The sequence below is a fragment of the Palaemon carinicauda genome, chromosome 31, assembly GCF_036898095.1.
Source record: "Palaemon carinicauda isolate YSFRI2023 chromosome 31, ASM3689809v2, whole genome shotgun sequence".
Lineage (NCBI taxonomy): Eukaryota > Metazoa > Arthropoda > Malacostraca > Decapoda > Palaemonidae > Palaemon > Palaemon carinicauda.
The window spans coordinates 13,815,988-13,838,489 of NC_090755.1; the positions used below are offsets into that span (position 1 = coordinate 13,815,988).

A 22,502-nucleotide genomic window follows, 5' to 3' on the forward strand; every position below is an offset into this window, starting at 1 on the left:
AACGTAAGAAATAGAAAAATTTAATGTTCTTGTGTTGAGAAATTTAATTTTTTAGCCCGAGTAAATATGGAATGAAATATTCACCGTTATTTTCCAACCATGGTTAATGTCACATTTCCTGTTATAATTGCAAAAACAGAGAGAGAGAGAGAGAGAGAGAGAGAGAGAGAGAGAGAGAGAGAGAGAGAGAGAGATTAAACTTGTAGAGATCTAAGTCCTTCACTAAGTCCTTCATGTGTTCCGATATCCGATGTAGCATCAATTAACCAGTATACCCAAAATACATCTCTAACGTCAATAGCATTTTTTTTTTTAAAAAGCTAAACAATAATTAAAATTATAAGAATAAACTAGCTTTGCCATAATTTGAATTATGTACTTATTTGGTATAAAAATTTTATGCCCTTATCAATTTTTACTTTTGCTATTATAAAAGATAAAAGTCGCTCATGAGCGACAGGTTTTAAACCCCTCTAATGAATGGCAGAGGCAAGGGACAGGACAATGTCTTAGAGACTGACCATGTAGTATACATATGATTAGCATCCAAGCCTCCTCTCCACCCAAGCTAGGACCATGGAGTGCCAGGCAGTGGATACTGAAGAGTCAACAGGTAAACCTTACAGGTGAACCCTATCACTAGTTTATAGGGATGGTGAGGTTGCAAACACCAACAAAGACTTTTGGGCTGTGAGCCGGGCTCCAATTCCTAATCCACGAATAGCGAGTCATGAAATAGAACTGATGTCTGAGGCCTTCGTTCTGCAGTGGACTAGTAAAGTCTGATGATGAAGATGATAATGATGAGATATATATATATATATATATATATATATATATATATATATATATATATATATATATATATATCTATATCTATCTATCTATCTATCTATCTATCTATCTATCTATCTAGACCTTGTCCACAAGGCTACCACAAAGGAGTTCCTTCACCGGTTAGAAACGACAGCAAAAATTATATCCATTTTCTGTTATTTTTATTCTTTATATATTTTATACTATTAAAAATGATAGTAAAGTAAGATGAAGAAGTAACTTGTCAAGATTTAATAGCATACTTTTGTTGATAAGAAAAAGTCCCATTAACTTACAATTGGATTTTATTTTCTCTAACAATTCCATTTTTCAAAATTTCTAACCATTTTGACAAACAGAACCAAGTTCTTATTTTGATTATAATATGGAATTTAAACATCACTCTGGCTATTAAAAAAAACCTAAAATCTCCTAAATAGAAAAAAAAATAGTTATATTTGCTACATTATTTGCAAACAAAATATTGAAGTCATGAAAAAACTATAAACAGACATTATTTTCTTGCAATATTCAACTAAATATTTTCTTGCAATATTTAACTAAAATAAATTCTTTCAATTGGTTAAAAATATAAAAGGTCTACCTAGTTTCAACATTCGTTGTTCAAATACCATATCCAGGGTATATTCAATCAAATACCGAATGGTAACCTTCACATGAACTGAAGTTTCCTTTTAAACTGACAAGAAATCAGAAAACCAGTGAAAAGCACGAAACTACATGTTACATAGCAGCATTATCTTATTGAAGCAAGTTACTGCTTGAATAATACAAGAAGAGACACTACCAATAAAGAAAAACAAAACAAACCTTATAATTGCAATTAATATATTGCCTTGAACACTGCTTTATACATATTAGTTTACTGTAAGATGTTTTTCTCAAGAATTGCAGCCAATACAGAACCTAAGATTCAGTTTACTATAAGAATGTGGCACTATACCATTGGAACTCCAGGTCCCCACTGGGCTGTCTAGATGCCGGAGTGCCAAAACCTCGTTGAGATGTTAGTGGGTTTGATAGAGTGACAATAACATAACCACCTCTTGATAAACGTTAGGTAATTATGTTGACACATACCATAACTAATTTTCAGGGAAGCCAGACATAACTTGATCAACTTTGTACATGACTCTTGATATTTGCTATGCAGAATTATCTTTGATATTTGCTATGCAGAATTATCTTTGGCCCAGTGTGTAATCATGTGGGAGTTGAGATTACTCTTGGTCTTTGTCCGATGATCGCAGTAAGGGCAGGCAAATGGCTTCTCGCCCGAGTGCGTGCGGAGGTGAGCCCTCAGAACAGTCTTGTGAGAGGCACTGTACGAGCAATAGGAACAGGAGAAGGGCTTCACTCCCGTGTGAATGTTGACGTGTTCCTCCAGGCTGGCCTTCCTCGACGTCCTGAAGGAACAGTAACTGCAAGAGAATCGCTTCTCTTTTGAAAGGGACTTTGAGGCCTCTTGGTGATCCCTGGTGTCTTCTGGCATAAAATCGCTACAAGTAGGCTGATGTCTGCCCTGAGCCTGTTTGACTGGCCAGTCACTTCCTGAAGGTATGCCTCCGCCAGACCACTGATAACTGTCGTCTTCAACCTGCCGAAGATGTTAGATTTTAGATAAATCTCCCTGAGTCTCACCTTTTGTCTAATATCTTCTCTTTTGTAACTTCCAAACTTACCATAATCTACTATAAAATACCATGAATTATTTATCCAGAATTTGTAACGGTGATTGTTTAGTTAGTCTGCATCCATTTATTAAAATGAAGAAACTGTGCTGTGATATCAGGAGTTGATGAAATTTAGAAGAATCAAACAGGACACCTGTGGTGCTAAAGAATTTCTCAATTTATGGAATTCATCATTTTTGTAAATTTTTTTGTCCATATAGCCTTTTGACATACTCTCTTCATTTGTTTACTGCAAATTGTCTTTTCATCAGTCTTGCAATATGTTATGTCTATATATGTTGATACTGTACTGTAAATATATAAGAAAATAATATACTACAGATCTATACTGAGTTACTCAACACCTGAAAAAAGGATTTTAGTCATATCTATGATCTGGTTCACCACAACAGTATCCGATCTACTGTTCCTTAACTTTAGCATTGGAAGCTACACGATTGATCACAGCGTGCAAGTGAGTTGCAAGAAAAGTTGTTTTTGAGTCTGTACTTATCTTCTGCAACTTTTTTTTCAATATAGCCATAAGTAGGTGCACCAAAGGAGCCAGTAGGAGTTATTTACTTTGCAGAGCATCAGTATCCACATGATGTCGAGATATCATGGTGTCACACGATCCAGATGTTGAGATACCACAATGTCACATGATCCAGATGTCGAGATACCACGTTGTCACACGATATAGATGTCGAGATATCATGGTGTCACACGATCCAGATGTTGAGATACCACAATGTCACATGATCCAGATGTCGAGATACCACGTTGTCACACGATATAGATGTAGAGATAACACGTTGTCACATGATCCAGATGTAGAGATACCACAATGTCACACAATCCAGATGTAGAGATACCACGTTGTCACATGATATAGATGTAGAGATAACACGTTGTCACATGATCCAGATGTAGAGATACCACAATGTCACACAATCCAGATGTCGAGATACCACAATGTCACACGATCCAGATGTAGAGATAACACGTTACACGATCCAGATGTCAAGATACCACGATGTCACACGATCCAGATGTCCAGATACCCCATTGTTACACAATCCAGATGTCGTGATACCATGTCATCACACGATCTCGTAACAACACCATTCCCTTTGCTCTACACCCCCATGAATGATCCCCCTTAAAAGTTTCATTGCCTCAGCTCCTCTGACTTGAAATATTGTTCTTGTTCATAGAATTTGATCATTTCAAACTATATATAGACTGGCATGAGAAGACCATAAACAGATGCTAGTAAGGACATGGTTCAGGCCTTTGTCCTGCAGTATATTAGTTATGATTGAAGATGATGATGATGATAATTAATAATTCTTTTCTGTAGAAGTTTATTTTTGTTTCATTTGAATAATAAAAATAATACTAACAATAATAATGATAAGAATGATAATAATAATAATGATAATAACCTCTTGGTAGAAAACAAGTATACACTAGAAGTCCTGTTTGCATGTTTACCCCTAAAAAAAATCATTTTTATGGTCTTTATTTTAATTTTGTTAGTGATGTTTTTGTTACACTCCTGTTATTTTTTGTGTGTGTGTGTGGGGGGGGGGGGGTTGACATTATGTAGGGGAAGGACATCTTCTCCGCATAATCTCAGTAAGACTCGAAAGTCTTCAAACACTCAAACTCACAAGCCAGGAAATTATTTTTGCAAAATGGTAGAACATTTACGACTGAAGGGTAAAAGTGATGCATATATTTTTCAGCCATTGAAGCAAATATGGAATATTCACTCATAGAATTACAATCAGCGGACCATTTTAAATTGGAAAAAGGAAAATGTCAACAATTTATTCATTGTAAAAACAAAAAGCTGGCCTACTCAACCAAAGGAATGTCTTAAACATCAATAATAAACATAATATAGAGTGCAAAGGTAATTTTCAACTTACCGAAAACACATTTAATAAAAATCTACTGTTCCTTCTTGTGAATCTTCGCGTGCAATTTAAGGGCGACCTCATCGGGAGCACGGAAAGCACATTTGGCGCAGGGAAAGGGCAATGCAACATGTCTCCTGATGTGCCTCCTCAACAGGTTTTTGCTGGTGGTAGCAAAAGAACAGAAGGGGCACTTGTATCTCTCGTCAGATTTCCTGCCTGTACCCCCAGATTTGACGTCTCGCAAGACCGAATGTCTCTTGTCTCGAACCTCCGAGTGACGTTCGAGGGACGGCTCGCATCCCCGCTCTTCATCTTTGCTGAGATCATTCTGGAAGTGTTTGGGACGGGCAGTTGAACTGGGCGTCTTTCCGTTGTCTCTCTCTGATACAATGGTGGTGCTCTTTTGTCCCCAGGGGTCCACTACTTCAACCTGCCAAAGAAAGTAGTTTATTTTTATAAACTTTTTAACTCGATGGCATTCTAAAGGGATTATGTACTGTAAGAGGGGCAAGGTTGAAGGCGCTTAGACTTATGAAGGGAAATTTTTACATTTCCTTTTAAATAAATTAGAATTCTTTTTGACAATTTCCCATCATTCTACGGAAAAAAATGAACGTCTTAAGAGATTTCATTTGAACGAATAGCATTATAGACAAGGTCTTGAGAAGGAGAATAAATTCATGAAATCAAAATTATACAGTATACAGAGTTCTCTTGCTTGAGGGTACACTTTGGCACATTATTGTATCTTATTTCTCTTCCTCTTGTTTTTATTTTAAGTCTTTAGAAGATCTATTTTAATGTTACTGTTCATTCAATATTTTATAGTTCTGTAACTGATCATTATTTCTCTTGTAGTTTATTTATTCCTTTATTTCCTTTCCTCACTGGGCTATTTTTCCTTGTGGGAGCCCTTGGGCTTATGGCAACCTACTTTTCCAATTAGGGTTGTAGTTTAGCTAATAATAACAGGTATCTTTTTACAAATTTTTAAAATAAAAAGAGCTAGAGGATTTGAACAAACCGGAGCAACGGAAAATAACTACGTAAAAAAAAAAAAGTTATGAAAAATATGTATCCAAAACTAGAGTAAAAACAACAATACACAATAAGCTACATAAATGCTTACATTTTGATCATTCTATTGAGGTCTCTCTCTTGTTGACATTTGACCCAAAAGGCGATTGTATGCTTAAGCAGTACCTGAATGAAAAGTCCACGCAATATACCTTCCTCTACATTTGTTTTTTATTTTTAAAAAAACACACAGATCAGCAACACTGATTACTTAATGAAAAATAAATCATATCAGATATATGACCAAAATATGTACAGTATTGAAATAAAATCAAGTCATTAGAACGATAATGACTTACCTCTGAGGTCTTGAGTCGGCCTTCCAATATTCTATACACTTCATTTCCCTTCAAATGGCAATGATCAGAGAAGACAAGGAATAGAGAGGCATCAGGTGTATAAACAACAATCATTTTATTTATTCTTTACATTTACAGTTTCACTATTCAATTCTCTAACATTGAGGGACTCAACTAAAAAAAGAGGATGTTTATGTTACAAAAGTATTTGCATTATGTGGCCTATTAGTTGAATGAAAAATATTCCAGTTTTTTTTTTCTTAAGCACAGCATAACTCAGTTTAATATGTATCTACACAACATTTTGCCTCATTGAGCATCTGTATTTGGTTTGTGTATCAAGATGTGACCATTCAAAACGGCCTTGTTTTCAGCCCGGTAGGAACAGTACGAGCAAGCGTACGGTTTCTCTCCCGTGTGAATACGGATGTGCCTCTCTAGTATGTACTGGTGAGAAGAACGAAAAGAGCAATATGGACAGGTGAACAGCATGTCAACACTGTGGGTGGTGATGTGCTCCTTCAGGAGGTCCTTGCGGGAAGTGCTGTACGAACAGTGGGGACAGGCGAAGGGCTTCTCTCCCGTGTGCCGTAGTATGTGCCGCTTCAGGTTGTGGATCAGGGGAGTGGAATAATCGCAGTGGGGGCACTGGTGCGCTTTCCCGAAGGCGGATGCCTCGCTGGTTGCTCTCCTTCCGCCCGCCCAGCGACTGTTCGTCCGCTGCTTGCCCTGCAGAGGAGGTGCATAGCTTACATTCATTGAATAAAACAGAAGGGATGGTAATTTAAGAATGAATCTATGCATCTTTAAAGCTGGGAGCAAACTGTTTCAATTGAATCTTTTGAATCTGAACCCAGGGCTTTCAACCATATGACTTACCATGCCATTTACCAGTTTAGTTTTCGTTCCTCTAAAGACGAAGCCAAGATTTCAAGACCAAGAACAAACTAGACCCTTAGAAAATCCTCCAACAACAAATAGAGGACAAAAATATCCACACACATACATACATTTGTAAAATTTATAAATTTTCATCAAGTTGAGCTTACTTCCATGATAAATTATGGACCTTACATAATACATTTTCACAAGCAACTAAATTTGCAGATTAAAAAAAAAAAATCTGAAGAAATTCAAACTCACCCCAGTGGAAATCTACTTGAAAACAATAAATACATTTTAATACAGTAATGCCTGCAAGAAACTGCTATGTCTAAAAACTAATAATTTTCTATGTTGTATTTTTTTACTGTGTTCACAAACATGTACACAAAAGAGCAAAAGACATATCATCTGCCCTATAAGAAAGGTCAAGAATATAGCAGAGAATTCCAGGCTTTTATTTTGAAATTACAAAGGCACATTTAGCAATAAATGGAACTGGTTTACTTCACACCATTCAAAAAATCTATCAAGTAGAGATAAGAGACTTGATCAAAATCACAAAATATACAATGAAGATTACCCATTGTAAAGTTTGCAATGCAAGTACTTCTTGCAACAAAGCCTTTAGGGTTAAGGAAACAAAAACTGAGTGCCTGCATGAAAGACTGGATTAAAAAAAAACTTCATGATGCCGCACAGTTGTCTTCCAAAGACCAAATCATCTTTCTGAGAAGCATTACTATTTTTCTTCTTCAAATCAAACCATTGTTCTCTTGTCTTGGGTAGTACCACAGCCTTTGTACCATGGTCTTCCACTGCCTTGGATTAGAGTTCTCTTGCTTGAGTGTATACTTGGGCACACTATTCTATCTAATTTCTCTTCCTCTTATATTGATCAAGTTTTTATAGTTTATATAGAAATATTTATTTTGTTGTAATTGTTAATTACTTCTCTTATTTCCTTGTTTCCTTTCCTCACTAGGCTATTCTTCCCTGTTGGACCCCTTGGGCTTATAGCATCGTGCTTTTCCAACTAGGGTTATAGCTTAGCAAGTAATAATAATAATAATAATAATAATAATTATTATTATCATTATTATTTAAACTTATGTTTTAAGTCAATTATTTCATTTGAAATGGTATTTAGAAATATATAAGGTCCTTAACATATAAACATTTGGAGTTACAAACACAATTCCAACTGAAACCATAAAGTTCAGATATTGTATCAAAAATTCACAATGAAATACTGTCCTATAATAAAAGAAGGAATAATTCAATGCAGTAACCAAGACAACAATTGCAATATGAAACAGTTCTATTTGTAGACTTTTGCAGCTAAAAAACATAGGCATGCGAGTTAGGCGAAGCCTACCCTAGGCCAGAATGTAACAAAATTCGACTTGCAAACGGCTTGAAACCTATTAAGTTTGTAAGTTGAAGACTTCCCTGATTTTAAGTGTTTGGATATGTGATAAGAAGGAATAAGGATCATTTATTCATAAATGCAGCATGAAGAGGAGGAATTTCAGAAACAGGAACGGTGACAGGAGTAGGAACAGCAACAGTGGCAGGAACACTCAAAATCAAAAGACAATTTTCCACTTTTCATAAAACTTTGGGGGTGGTTTCTGGTCACTAAAACTTTAGGCTCCCCGATAGAAATTCAGGCAGAGCATGGATGAGACAAAAGTCAGTGGCAAGAATGTATTTCATACATAACCCTATAAAGAAAATTAAAACTCACATATAAAAACTTTAAGCTAGGAGTCATAACGAAGCAACTCCTCTACAGTAGATAGTAAAATGTAAATCCTTCTTTACACCCCGTCTGCTTAGTGCCCATGTAGGTATTCCATCCAGACAATGGACCACATACTTCGTGAGGGTGAACAGGGGGCCAATCTGTACAGATTTGGAACTGTACGAATGTAATCAGGCCGCTATGCAGTGGATACAATTTTGGCGCGATAAGACATCATGATTATGATGACCACGTGAACTCTAATTGCAAGTTTGATTTTGGGATTATCGAGACTGTTCCATTCCCTTAAAAGATCTGAGAATGATGAATATGAACCCCTTTCAAAGAAAATTGGGAAATTCTTTATAAAATTTTGGACCTAAATTTTGCTACAACGAGATTCTAGACAAGAAGCGATGTGAACATGAGGGGAGGCTCATAGAAATAAAACCTAACGCATTACAGTACGTCTTAATCAGGACTTTCAGCTTTCACTATGTCACTTTACTCTGATGGGTGATCATGTGAGAATTGAGATTGGTCTTGCAAGCGGCACGATACGGACAGAACGAGCATTGGTACGGCTTCTCTCCGGTGTGTGTCTTCACGTGCCTCTTCAGCACGTTCTTGTGGGAAGCCTTGTATGTGCAAAAAGGGCAGGAAAAAGGTCTTTCTCCAGTATGTCTGTTGATGTGCTCCTTCAGAATATCCTTTCTAGTTGTCGTGTACGAGCAGTAACGACAAAAATGGCGCCTTCCGTTGTTATGGCCGGAGAAGTGTTCTTCAAAGTCATCGGCGTCTTTTCCGGTATAAGGACAGTGGTGGCACTTGAACGAGCCTGATGAGGAGGAGGAGGCAGGAGGACATTGGTATAGGTGGGACCAGTCGTCTGAGGAAGCATTCGTGTCGGTCCACGCAGGATTTCTGGCATCCGTCATCACCTGCCGATGAGAAGGTTATGTTCTTACTCGATATAGTTTTACTTGATATACAGAACTCCTAGTGAAATGACCACTGTTGCTTACCATTCAATAATCTCAAAGATATAAAAAGAATTAGAGCTATACTCAGTTCAGGTGTGAAAGAAATTGGAACAAATTTATGGAATCTTAGATATTCTTCTCTATTAACTACAATGCTAGTTGAGGACTCTTTGTCCTTCAATGATGATTTTTTCATATGATAATGAATGCTGCATATCAAGGACTAGGATATTTGAGTGATGATATCAGGAACCTAAAGCATATACTGTACTCAAATAAGTGAACCAAGCAGAGATTGGAAAAACCACATTGGATACATAATAACAACAGTACTTGATAGTAAGGGAGAACATAATTATATCCCAACAGATGTATGAAGAAAAAGTATCTAAGCATATACAGTAAAATGAAATTGGGACCAGTTTATGTACTAGGAAGACAATTGATTGATTATTGGAAGGTCAAAGGGCATGAGGAATTATTTATATATGGAGCAACAGTCAAATCTTTTCAAGATGTCTTCTCTGGATTTGTTAGCAATCGCTGCTCTGTTGTGCATGAGAATTGCTTTTGGATGATCATGATCCTCTTGGAGGATTAGACTGGGTAAGGTCTGTTTGGGGTGCAGATATCTATGGTTATCTTAGGATACGTCCCTGATTATACACGATATCTTCGGATAGTCGTTCCGGGGGTCGGAACCCTTTGATACCTGACGGTAATTCTCTTGTAATATCAATCGCAGAAATATTTTATAGTAGAAAGTTGCCAGAAGGAACTTCCATCAGGACGACATGGCGATCTCACCCAAAACTAGATTTTTCATATGTCAAAATCCCTTTTGTGTCTCATGCCTAGGGACAATTGTTTAATGTACAGGTTCTAGCAAGTGCTTACTGTAATCTTACTGTTCCTTTCTGGGTAATATATTTAAGGATCAAATTATAAACTTTAAAAGCATAGAAGAAGCTTACTCTTCATTCAGGGGGTAATCTGGAGAAAGCTAGACTACTTGCTTACAGGGGGAATAATGATGATGATAATGCCACTCAAGCCTTTGGTTTAGCAATAACCTAACATGTTAATTTTAATAGTCATGAGCTTATTAAGAGTTCAACTGTCAATGGCTTCTTTAGTGGAATCTAAGATGGACATTAAGTTTTAGATACAGGGTTACACTTCAAGTCTAACCTACCCTTTTTCAAACACAAGCTTAAGTCCTCAAGTGTTGGCTACTGGTTCTAGTGCACCATTCAGTAAGGGTACTGACGGTACATGGTAAGTCCCAGATTTGAGATCTTCTCGTAGAGATTTGAATTCTTTAATAATTTTAGACCCTTCTGCTGCATAACCCTCGCGTAGCAGAAGACCGAGATAGTAACCTGCATCCTTCAATGCCTCCTCTCGCTAAAATAAGTACCTCTAGGCAATATCTTATCCTATATTTGCCGAGATGGTAGTGTTCATATATCACCCCTCTTGATGATATGAGCCTCGTGTGGTCGGCGGGGCAAATAGTAGAATTCCCTTCGACAAAAGGCCGACAAAAGGCTTTATTTTTCAAATAATCTGTTAAATATTTGCTAAAATATTTTGATTGCTCTTTGTATGCTTGGATTTGTGTGCCGTTTGCTTAAGAGCTCCTCCGCCAGCTCATCATAGTTTGCTCTTACGGGGTAAATGTAGGGATTAAGACTCCATTTGTATGTGCGAGTCTCGTAAGCAAATATTCTTCAAGTTCCGTACAGAGTGTAGACAATCAAAAAAGTTTAGTAATGTCTTAAAATAAATCATTAAAAGAGGAAAATTAAGATTAGTCTTTAATTTCTGGTATCATTCTAATAACGTTTGTCTAAATGTTTAATTTGAAAATGACAAGTAGCCCTTGTAATGTCTTTATGCTGAAAATGACAAGTAGCAGTTGTAATGTCTAATTATGCTTAAAATGACAAGTGGCAATTGTTATGTCTTTATGCTGAAAATAACAAGTGGCAGTTATAATGTCTAATTATGCTGAAAATGACAAGTGGCAGTTGTATGACAAGAAGCAGTTGTAATGTCTTTATGCTGAAAATGACAAGTAGCAGTTGTAATGTCTTTATGCTGAAAATGACAAGTGACAGTTGTAATGTCTAATTATGCTGAAAATGACAAGAAGTAGTTGTAATGTCTGTATGCTGAAAATGACAAGAAGCAGTTGTAATGTCTTTATGCTGAAAATGACAAGAGGCAGTTGTAATGTCTTTTTTGCTGAAAATAACAAGTGACAGTTGTAATGGCTTTAAAACAAGGTTGAGAAAGCAAAGATTTATTGATTTGAGACAACCATTACAGTCACATGTGATCTTTCTAACAATATGAAACTATACTTACATTTCTAAAGCTCATTAAGTAATGCTAAAGTGTTTCCTACGAGTAAACATTACAACATAAAGAAAACATTAAAATTATGTCCGATGTTTCAGCATGTGAGTATTCAAGTTAGATTTCTGCGGTGAACGGTAAGGGCAGAAAGGGCAGGCATACGGCTTTTCTCCCGAATGCATCCGTTGGTGAACGGTTAGAACCGCTTTACGAGCAGTTGTGAACGAACACTGAGGACAGCTGAATGGCCTTTCTCCCGTATGGCGGGAGCGAATGTGCTCCAGCAAAACGTCCTTCCTGTTTGCCCCGTAGTTGCAGTACTGACAAGTGAAAGGTTTCTCTTGTTTACAGACATGACTCTTGATGGCAGTACTGTGGGATGCAGAGAAAGTACAGTAAGGGCATCGGTATAACTTGATGGTGCCGTCCAATCCCATTCTTTGCTCTCTGGCGATTCCTCTCGCATCAGCCCATTCTGTGTTAGACTCCACCTGTGGAGGAGGCCTTATTTTATTTACTGCAATATAAACCAAAGGAACTAAACTAGTTTACGCACATGAAAATCCCCAGCCCGACCACTGTTTGTATTCATGCAATAATAGAAATATAAAGAAGTACCCTACAAATACCCACACCCCAGGATAATCAAGGCATGCGCTGGCTGTGAATCTCAGTCGATGTCAGCAGTAACTCTCATAATCCCCTTGAAAAACATTCTGAATTTACATCAAACAATATGACAAATGCATGAAAGAAATGTATTAGGATTTCACTATGAGTCTAGCCATCACAAGAAGAATAGATGTCACAGAATGTACAAAAGATTATACACTGTATTACAAACACTTTTCTCCGTATCTCTTATACGAATATGACAACCATATCATTGTTTACAAAATTAATTATTCTTGAATCAATATGTTAATACTGTTGGGTGAAAGCTAGTAAATTGATGCTCCAAGAGATTTAGAATTTTGAATAGAGAAAAATATTATCTCTCACCGGCACTTGCAACAATATTGTATTTGAAATAGTAACGAGGATTAAATGAAAGAAAAAAGGTCCAAATAAGGTGTATTTTTACAAACCGGTATCTTTCATAATAACTTGCACAAAAAATAGACATTATTTTGCAGCATTAAAATGCAAAGTTCTTCAAATGCTTTTTTATGGTAAATACATTTCAAAGATATTCTTTCAAATTATATTTATTCAAACTCTAGTCAAAATTTAAATTCCTAATAATTAAAAATCATAACTATTGTAGTTACATGCAACTATTTCTATCTTTTCATTATTTTTTTAGCATAATACTGATCCACGCTTTGTTTCGTCATAATTGGAAAGAAAAATATTGGGACACAAGTTTTATAAGTGATAGAATTGGAAATATTTTTACAAATTAAAGATATTTTCAAAATTTCAGTGTACATTTCATTTTGGCAAGTATCTACATATCCATAGAAAAAGGCAGTTATAAGTTCGATATCACTTATCTCTTTGGTCCAGGGTAATCCTTAATTTGTATTCCACTTTGTGTTACTATCTAGTCGAAGAATATAATTAAACGCTTGTCAACTAAACATAAGAACGCTGTTATAATAGTTCAGTACTGTACTGTATGCACTTTATTTTTCTTTTCATACAAATGGTGAGAATCATCTAGAGTTCTAGACACTTTACAAAGTGCTAAAATAGTGGGACAAAAGGCTGAAATTTAGATTGTCGTTTCGGGTTAATCAACATCTCTTCCTACGCCTACTAACGCAAAGGGCCTCAGTTAGATTTCACCAGTCATCTCTATCTTGAGCTTTTAGATTGATATTTCTCCATTCATCATCTCCCACTACACGCTTCATAGTCCTCAGCCATGTAGGCCTGGGTTTTCCAACTCTTCTAGTGCCTTGTGGAGCCCAGTTGAAACTTTGGTGAGCCAATGTCTCTTGGGGAGTGCGAAGATCATGCCCAAACCATCTCCATCTACCCCTGACCATGATCTCATCCACATATGGCACTCGAGTAATACTTGGGTGGTTTTTTATCAGTTCCCCCTTGTATAAAGTTTCTCTCTCAAGTCACTTTGGGAGGGATAAACTATACAAACAATAAGCAAAGGTAAAATGTCTTTAGTCAGTGCGCGAGCAATGATTCTAGAACTGTAGGTACTGATGTCCTCTTTATAAAATAGAACATTTTACTCCATCATTCCTTATCTATCCATAAATTCAGTTATCCTGAATAATAGAAAATCATGCACGTCCAGAGAACAAAGATAAAAACTCACAATAGAGTAATGTGCAATACGTTCATGCCGTCTGATGTGGAAATATACCTAAAAAAATCTGAGTGGTGTAAAGTCTTTGGTTGAGCCTTGTGAGACTCCAGAAATGTGATTTACTTTTTTCTCTTTTAATGAAATAACTCTGAACTTAATGGTACTGTGCATTCTATAATCTATCGAATTTGGCGACTACCTGACAAATCTACATTACTTTAACATCAGTTCCATCGTTCCATTTGAAAATTGGTCAAAGAACAAGCGATGATAAACTCATTATTTTATATTTAGTTAAAAATATATTTTAGAATATTTTGATTAGATTGGAATCTACTTCTAATCAACTATTATGTTTTCTTTTCCCACATTATCATATCTGGTCCTTATTCACCGCCAGTTAATACTAAACACTTTATCTGATGAATAACAATTTCCTAGACTCAAAACACAACCATCTGGATGCATTCACTCCTACCTAACTGAAAACAATACTAGGCGGTGGCCAAACTTATATATGTAGAAAAAACTAATCACTGCTGGTTACTCTTTTTATGCGTCAACATGTGATTATTCAGAGTCGACCTCTGAGCTGCCTGGTAAGGGCAAAGATGACAGGCATAAGGCTTTTCTCCAGTGTGGGTTCGAATATGCGCCTGCAAGGAGGATTTCTGGGAGGTGCTGTGGGGGCAGTAGGGACACTGAAACGGCCGCTCTCCCGTGTGTTTGAGCATGTGGCGCTTAAAGTTATACGATTCTGGGGTGGAGTAAGAGCAATGGGAGCAATGGTGGAGCTTGATCGAAGTAGCTTGGTTCTGCCAATCCCGCGCGGACCTACCTCTTGTCCACCGAGTCTGCTGCTGCCCCACCTGTAGGAAAGTGGTTGGATCTTACTAGCTTGTCTGGTTCTAGCTCATGTTCTTTTAGGAAATATACACATAAACATTTCATTCAAAGGGGGATTTGAAAGTCTGTTTTGGCAAACGGTTACATAAACATTTTATTATATATTTGTGACATACAAGTTTAATTTAGTAAAACATGATTGAACAATTAGCTACAATTTATCAGTTGGAGGGGCAATAATAGGGTGCCAATCGAGAGAAATAAAAACAATTGAATTGTTTATGGGACCGACTATTAGCCGATGCTGTTTACTTCAAGCCCTGGCTTAATCTTTCCTAAATTAATGGCCTAAACTGTTATAATACTAAGTTGAATGAGAGACAATTCAAGAAATTAGGTAAACAATGAAGATAATGTAACATACTTATAGTTTTATGTTCAATAACTATTAAAGGTAATCATCCTAAATCTTGGTTCAATCTTATAAAGACACAGAATATTCTGTGCAAACTCTAAAATCAATAAAGACATAAGCTTTATACATTGCTGTAGATTATCATAAAAAACGAGTGAAATCAAACTAACCTTTTTCATCGATATATTTCAATTAAGAAATGTGAAAGTATCAATATGATGAATTCCCAATTCAGGGCATTTGCTACATGAGATAGCCATGTCGTCCTGATGGAAGGTCCCTACGGCAGCTTCCATCAGGACAACATGGCTTGAGCACCCCAAAATATGGATTTTGATCAAAGTGAAAAATCTATTTTTGAGTGAGAGGGCCATGTCGTCCTGATGGAAGGGTTCCTATAGGTAGCCTTCAAAGGGATTTTTGCTACTAGATGGATACTCAAATATGGTGTACTGTACTGTACAAATTTCAACCGTTAATGTAGACAATACTTAGTCATTTACAATACACAGAAGACTAAGTACTTTTGATTAATTAGGGAACCATAGTATTGTACATATAATGTTCATGCCAGATAAGAGGGTTCTGGTAAAGTTTACAAAATAAGGCCGAGATGTTACTTATCATTCCATACATATCCTGTGTGTGTGGACCCATAGAATATCCTTGACGCTGACAATGTCATAAAGCAGATATGGACAATTTTTTTTTTTTTTTTTCAACTTAAGGATGCCTTTTACTATATCCAAGCAAGTGATGGGCTGCATGATAATACAAAGATGCAAGAAATATTACTTAACCAAAGTATACTCATTTTTTTTTGCTTCTTACTATGACAGTTTACATGAAACTGACATCTTTCATGATTTCCTAAGGATAATAATGATAATTACTGACATAAACATAGTTTCAATAACCTAAAAAGGCACAGGGCCGCACAAGATGTCGCAGGCCGCAGTTTTCTTGTACCTGCCGTAAAGCATAGCGCTGGCAAGGTCATGCTTAAAAAAAAGAAGGGTGAAGGCCATGGGTCCACATTTGTTAAAACGTGCAGAATCTCACCTTATTCCTTGTGAAAAAAAAATGAGTAGTCTTTTAAAGCAAAGGTAATGGCCACATAAACTGCAGTAGAACTAGGAGGACCTGGTGCCAAGAAGATAGGCCCTTGTCATTAGCAAGAGCAGAGCTGATAAGATGAGCTTGATGTCGATATGACATCTCTACGCCTCACTTTGTAATCTGAGAAATATTTTAGCTCATCAGTGTGAAAACCTCAACTCCCAACACACTGTGTCGGCAGATTGATCCAGACTGTACAATGGTACATTCCTGCCAAGCACAGTAAATAGTACATTCGGTTATTGCTTTGAGTAACATAAATGACCTGGTTTATGTTCCCCGTTCAATACAAGTTACTTAACTGTTCTTTAAGATAAATACTTTTAGACTTGGAAAAGGATCCCCAGTATACTATGTTTGGAGAGTGGGTGTCAGAAAGAATAGCAGATAGGCTTCTATATTTAAGGTTTGGAAAATTTCCTTTGTAAATACAGCAATGTATTCTCTACCAATTTGAATAAATCAGTGATTTAGTCGAAACAATGAAGCAATATGAACTTCAAGCTTTAATGTAATCATAGCTTAACTTTCAAACTAAAACAAATTGAAAAGATATGGTAATTCATATGCATAAACTTTCAGATGGTGTTCGCAACGTACATTTGTCATTCTTTTTTCCTTTTAATAACTCGCTCAACCATTTTCATTTGTTTATTCATGCTAATGTCGTTCTAATAGTAGATAAATGGTCACTGAACACATGCACCGATTTGTAAACTTTCAAGATAAGATAATGTTTCGCACTCAAACATCACAAGTGAAGTAACTCGCCAAGAAAGATTTTCACTTAGAAAAAGATGAATTACAACTGATCGTTCCTTTTATGTATCAACAAGTGCTTATTCAGATTGGACCAATGAGCAGCTTGGTAGGGGCACAGGTGACAGGCGTAAGGCTTTTCCCCCGTGTGGGTTCGAATATGCGCCTGCAAGGAGGATTTCTGGGAGGTGCTGTGGGGGCAGTACGGACACTGAAATGGCCGCTCTCCCGTGTGTTTGAGCATGTGGCGTTTAAAGTTGGAGGACTCTGGGGTGGAGTAAGAGCAATGAGAGCAATGGTGGAGCTTAATCGAAGTAGCTTGGTTCTGCCAATCTTGCATAGGCCTACCTCGTGTCCCCTGAGTCAGCTGCTGCCCAACCTGTTGGAGAGTGGTTGGATCTTACTAGCTTGTCTGGTTCTAACTCATTTTCTCTTAGCAAATACACAAATAAACATTTCATTCACAAGGGTTGTAAAAGTCTTTCTGGGCAATCAATATAATAAATATTTCAATAGTCGAATACAATTGGTATCACACTTGTAAGTGAATGCAATACGGCATCGTGAAGTATTGAATATTATATAAACAAGACCAATGTAAGTTCAAGGTGAACAGTTCATGTAAACACTTAATATTATATACTTTTACTATTGGTATTTACCTTAAATCATGGTCTAATATTGTCAGTAAGCTTTGAATATTCTTCACAATGATTAATTTACAATATTGCCCCTGGCACAAGACAAGGAAAACGAGTCTCAAGATGTACCCTGAAATAACTCTTCAGAAAACCTAGCAAAGAAATTGCTAACAAATCCAGAAGTCGATATCCCTTATTATTGCTAATAACCTAATTTCCACAATCACCACATTCTGGAGGGGATCTACAAAGACAATTACTGTACCGAGGAGAGAACCAAGACGACGAAGTATCTGTAGTGTACTCAAGCAGAGGTTATTACGATTAACTGCCATATTTTATCAGTGCTATACTATAGCCCAAAGCCTATTGAGGGGAAAAAAATTAAAAATTTTAAAGTCTTAGGGTAATAATCAGTATAAAACCAGGTTTCAAGAGAGAAGCATTATGAATGTCGGGGGAGTATAAAAATCACAAATCTTATCGCTTAATCTTTTTCCATCTCATTTATTCATTAATGTAAACTTGGTTCTAGATATGATGAAAAGGTCACTTATAGTTTCTGATATACAAATCATCTGCTGTGTAATACATAGGCAAAGTCAAAATGAATGTGAACTTGGTTCTAGATGTAATGAAAGGTCACTTAAGGTTTCTGATATACAAATCATCTGCTGTGTAATACATAAGCAAAGTTGAAATGAATCAGGTTTCATCCACACACAATTTGATGATTTTGTCTTTCTATTGAAACGAATTAAAGCCGATAATTCCTTTGATGCATCTTCAAGTGCCTATTCAGATTGGACTTATCAGCAGCTCGGTAGGGGCAATAATCGCAGGCATATGGCTTTTCTCCGGTGTGAATTCGAATGTGTCCCTGCAACGCGGTTTTGTGGGTGGTGGAGTGGGAACAGTAGGGACACTGGAAAGGACGCTCTCCCGTGTGTCTGAGCATGTGGCGCTTTAAGCGACTGGATTCTTCCGTCGAGTAAGGGCAAGAAGAGCAACTGTAAAGCTTGATCGGTGTGCCTTGGTTCACCAGATCCCTTTCAACTCTACTGTCTGTCCATTGATCCTGCAGCTCCACCTGTAGGAAAGTGGTTGGATCTTACTAACTTGTCAAGTTCGGCCTAAAAGTCTTAAATCGAATGCACATACAATTTATTCCCCAAGACTTTCTCAACTTCTTATTTTTATTATTATTATTATTATTATTACTATTTTTATTAAATTATTATTATTATTTTTATTAAATCATTATTATCATTACTTGCTAAGCTACAACCCTAGTTGCAAAAGCAGGATGCTAAAAGCCCAGGGGCTCCAACAGGGAAAATAGCCCAGTGAAGAAATGAAACAAGTAAAAATAAAATATTTTAAGAACAGTAACATTAAAATATCTCCTATATAAACAATAACAAACTTGAACAAAACAATAAGAAGAGAAAAAAGATAGAATAGTTTGCCTGAGTGTACCCTCAAGCAAGAGAACTCTAACCCAAGAAAGTGGAAGACCATGGTACAAAGGCTATGGCACTACCCAAGACTAGAGAACAATGGTTTGATTTTGGAGTGTACTCCTAGAAGAGCTGCTTACCATAGCTAAAGAGTCTCTTCTACCCTTACCTAGAGGAAAGTGGCCACTGAACAGTGATAGTTCTTCTCAAAAATAACTAATAATAAGTTGTAATATGCATTAAGATATAAAACCAAAAGGTAGCTTAAATTTTCAAGAAGGAAATAAGGTAAAAAAATAAAATAACTATAACATACCTTACAGCAAGTGTAAAAATATTTTTATTAAATTCTTGACTTATTAGAATATCTATTGTCAATTAGGTTTAAATCTACAAGATTCCTTAAAATAATTGATGGCAAAGAAACTCGTTACGAGTATGTTATTTCCTCAAAGTTGGCAGTATACCGCAACTCGTGTAAAGTATGGCTTTTTTGTTATGAAATGCTCAGATCAGTTTTAATCTGTAGTACTATCCCGCCTCCACATTGTTGATTTTTTCAAAGAAACCTGGCATAAGCCGATTTTCCACAGAGGTTGGATTTTATCTACATAAAGTGGGTAATATATTCCCTATGTATATGTAAAAAAAAAAAAACAATAAAAGTACAGTACATAAAACCTATCATTTTATAATAATCACAAACCTACATATATGAGCTTCCATTTGAAGTACTGTACACATACTGTACAGTAATATACGTATATCATTTAAAGGTTTCAAGGTCGCTCATGAATGGCAGAGGCAAGGAACAGTGACATTGCCTTATCAAGCAGGACAATGCCCTAGAGACTGATCATATATACATATGATTAGCGCCCAAGCACCCACTCCATCCAAGCTAGGACCAAGGAGGGCCTGGCAATGGCTGCTGATGACTCAGCAGGTAAACCTATAAGCTCCTACAAAACCCCATCCTTAGCTCACAAGGAGAATGAAGTTGCACCGAGAGAGAGAGAGAGAGAGAGAGAGAGAGAGAGAGAGAGAGAGAGAGAGAGAGAGAGAGAGAGAGATGATATAGTACAGTACATGTAAACAGTACAGTAATATTAACAATATCGCCACATCAATAATGGTCACTTTACCCTGAAGTTGGCGCATCGTCTGCTAAATGGACATGAAAGAAAGTAGAGTTAGAAGTGAGGATTTAGATGTTGGAGGAGGAGGATGACAAGGTTGACGGTGAATATGAAACTCTTAATTGTTGTCGCTGCTACATGAACGTTCTTTTTTCGAAACCTGACGTTGAGGTCAGTGGTTCTTTGGCATCAAGGTCAGGCGATGACTTTGGTCGGGATAAAGGTACACTCTAGATCAAGGGTTCTCAACCCTGGGTACATGTACCCCCAGTGGTACATTTTTACTCTTCTTGGGTACATTGCATTTGAGAGAATATCCAGTATTGTAATATACATGTAATCTGTATTGTTTCTCTTTTTCCTTCTCAATTTTAGGAGTACTCAGGAAGCTATAAAAATGATGAAGGGGTACAGAAGAACAAATACACCTACAAGAGAATCAAATTTATCAGTAGTAGTGCATATTTTCCTTCATACTTATAGGATAATTATGATATTTTCTGTACATGCTATGTACTTTATACACCTCATATTTTCATAATTAATGCATGTATTTAATTATTTCATAAATAGAGTAAAATATTTTTATTTTCTATTGAAATGGTTTGACGTTGAGACCAGCGTAAAGTTGCGTAAAATGGTCTAAAGCAGATTTTGTTTTCGTATCTATTTGAAAATGTCCGACGTAAAGTTTGAACCTACATACCTCAAACCTAAACAGTAAGTACTGCAGTGGGATTTATTATTATTGTTTTTAACCAACCGAATGTAAAAACATCACCAAATTACTGTGACAGTCACGATCTGTATGCAACAAATGAACCTGGTTGAGGTTCATTAAACAGAATGTACTCGTAGCTTTTTATGTTCTTCAGATTGTTTCCTTTCAATAAAGCTTTTAAAAGTTATGACCTCAATAAATCATCTTACAAAACTTGGCAGTATTTCATTATCGCCTAAGTGGTTCTCCCTTCTTTCTTTTGTAACATAACCCAGAAATAATTAAAGGGAATTAACAGCAACAAGATTATACAATATCCTTTATTCTCAATAAAATAAACAGCAAATCATCACTAAAACAATACCGTACAATCGCACAAAAAAAAAAAAAAAAATTACAAATAGTATAGATTTCAAAGGTGCTACCGGATCTTCAGTTGTGCTTCCGTATATGAAAATTTAAGGCGCTCCTCTGTGATGCCGTATAAGGACAGCGAGGACACGAATAAGGTTTTTCTCCCGTGTGCAAATGAATGTGTTCTTTCAGTACTTCCTTACGGCTGGTGCAATAGTTGCAATAGGGACAAGAGAAGGGCTTCTCTCCGGTATGTTTCAACATGTGCCGTTTGACTTTCCCCGAGTTGCGATTAGAGTAACTGCAGTAGGGGCACTGGTGCAGCGATTTCTTTACAGCAGTGCCTGACCACTCTCTTCTCTCATCTTCGCCTCTTATTCCAAGAGTCCATGAGGATGTACTACTCATATCCATCTGTGGGTAAATTGGACTTCAGTTAAAAGAAAAGAATACAAAACTTCTTGATTTAATAGATCATTTTTTTCTCAGCCTACCTATACACAGTACCTTTACTAAATATACTATGAATGAAAATACAGTATAGGGATATAAAAATTTAAAATTTCATATTTCAATAACTACAAAGGCCACGATGAAAATAAATACATATTCAGGAAGCAAAAAAAAATTGCCAAGGATAACAGATTACAATGGATGTCAGAACAGTCTTTCACGACCTATCTAAAATCATTCTGACAGCAGGGAAAAATCTGCAAATTAGCAAACTGAATCTTGCCTTAAACGAGTTCCCCCTCTCAAACACATTTTTAAGAAATTATTGCACGGCTACAAACCATGTTCCCACCTCTTACAGAGACCACCATTGATGGTCATAACTGCCGATATACCACTTGTCAGAAAATAAATCGATAAATGAAAGTTAGGAGAAACTTTCATGTAGTTGAACATTTCCATTTTTTTTATAAACAGTTTTACTGTTATGTGTTTCAGCAGAATTTTCTTCATGCACCTATAAGGACAAT

At 36.5% G+C, this 22,502-nt stretch overlaps 1 protein-coding gene across 22 annotated transcripts in view; it reads right to left on the reverse strand.

The window, feature by feature from the left end:
- The window catches only part of LOC137624310 (UPF0764 protein C16orf89 homolog), a 173,740-nt gene that overhangs the window by 60,494 nt on the left and 90,744 nt on the right, over positions 1-22,502 (reverse strand). Inside the window, exon 6 of one of the 22 annotated variants that reach the window (XM_068354937.1) lies at positions 1,994-2,434. The exons of 13 other annotated variants lie outside the window; for them this stretch is intronic. In XM_068354937.1, the coding sequence (XP_068211038.1) occupies positions 2,009-2,434 (426 nt within the window). In that variant the 3' untranslated portion in view covers positions 1,994-2,008. Of the gene's footprint in view, positions 1-1,993; positions 2,435-4,454; positions 4,869-6,108; positions 6,544-7,959; positions 9,385-11,718; positions 12,282-14,583; positions 14,935-17,232; positions 17,584-18,587; positions 18,936-21,582; positions 21,934-22,502 lie in introns of those variants that run through there. 8 more of the 22 variants (XM_068354944.1, XM_068354939.1, XM_068354931.1 and 5 more) reach the window with 8 other exon arrangements.